The 1,500-nt window shown below is 35.4% G+C and overlaps 1 protein-coding gene across 1 annotated transcript in view; it reads left to right on the plus strand.

Annotated features, from left to right (window-relative positions):
- Positions 1-1,500, plus strand: part of KRR1 (KRR1, small subunit (SSU) processome component, homolog (yeast)) — a 39,935-nt gene that overhangs the window by 27,446 nt on the left and 10,989 nt on the right. Inside the window, exons 9-10 of the mRNA XM_012648361.1 lie at positions 193-272; positions 384-477. Coding sequence (XP_012503815.1) covers positions 193-272; positions 384-477 — 174 coding nt within the window. The remainder of the gene's footprint in view (positions 1-192; positions 273-383; positions 478-1,500) is intronic.

The raw sequence follows: 1,500 nt of genomic DNA on the forward strand, positions 1-1,500 counted from the left end.
TCACCTAATTTCCTACTTCCCTGCTTCTGTGCATGTATTCCCTCAGCTTTGAGTACATTTCCTTTTTTAATGCCGCTACCTTTACAAATTAATCAGTGTTTTGCTTCCACTGGTTTTACCCTAAAGATATTGTGACTTTCTTAGGAAATGACTTATATTATTTCTGATGTAATTGTAAACACTGTTTTCAACAGATTGATAAAGAATTGGCTAGCGGCGAATACTTTTTGAAGGCGCATCAGAAGAAGCGACAGAAGATGGAGGCAATAAAGGTAAGGCTCTTTATGTCTAGCTCACAGCATTAATAGCAATATCATAGACACTTGAATTCTTATTTAACTATGACTTGTGTTTCACTAATGTACTTTTTCTTAATAATATAGGCTAAACAAGCAGAAGCTCTCAGTAAGAGACAAGAGGAAAGAAACAAAGCTTTTATTCCACCTAAAGAAAAACCAGTTGTGAAACTTAAGGAAGGTAATGCTTGTTTTTAACTCTTGATATGGTATAAAGTCTACTGTCTATGAAAAGTGAACCCATAGTGTGAATTTGTCTGAATCTCTAAAAGTTCTTTCAGCATTTTATTAATTACTGATCGTAGGGACAAAAGGTGATTTATACTTCAGTAGCAACTAATACCTATTTCAGAGTAACAGTCCTCCCCTAACCTCTGACCTGTGCTTGGGAAAGATACTTTGTTGAGAAAGATGTAAACCGGGAGCAGTAAGATCCCTGAGCTCTACTATCATGCCTCTCAAAGAGGGCTTATCAGAAGTTGTACTTTTCTTTTATGTGATCAGTGGCTTAAAGTTTGGCTTCTGTGTTAACATAGATTTCTCATCACCTTGGACTAAAGGATGCTGACAAAATTACCACAGGAAGTAAAAGAAAATACTCTTTGCCCTTTCTTCTCCATTTCTAGCCTCATTCTGATATATCCTCTTCCCTTTTGCATTTTTTCCTCTGTGGTAACACTTGTACTCCTCCTAAAGTAACTTTCCAAAGTGAACATTGGCACATTGAGGGGAAGGGGCTCAACAGCAATGTTGTCCATGAGCTATTGTCAGAAACAGATGTAACACATTATTATCTTACATTGCTTTAGTGTTAATAGCATTAACAATGGTTATGTAAAAAATGTCATAAACATAATTTCCAGTTTGTATAATGTGTCAATTAAGTATTTTGAAGGCACTCAATAGCTAGTCAACCTGGGTCTATAATGATTAAGAATGTAAAAAGTGGAGGCCTTACACCTCTGTGCTCCTCAAGTTGCTGGATAGTTTGATGAGAAAAAATTGGGTTTTTTTTCAGTGCTTCCTTTCTCTGTTTTGTTCACACTTTTGGCATTGATTAGATGGTTGGGTTCTATTAGGAGGACCTTTAGATACTCTCAGATAATTGTCTTTATTATCAAAATCTTGTTAAATAAAATACTGCTAGTCATTCATTAAATTAAGTTTTGGTTTTGATAGATCTGACCTGTAGTTTTGTGGTTAG

This window comes from Propithecus coquereli, unplaced genomic scaffold, assembly GCF_000956105.1.
Source record: "Propithecus coquereli isolate 6110/MARCELLA unplaced genomic scaffold, Pcoq_1.0 Scaffold282, whole genome shotgun sequence".
NCBI lineage: Eukaryota > Metazoa > Chordata > Mammalia > Primates > Indriidae > Propithecus > Propithecus coquereli.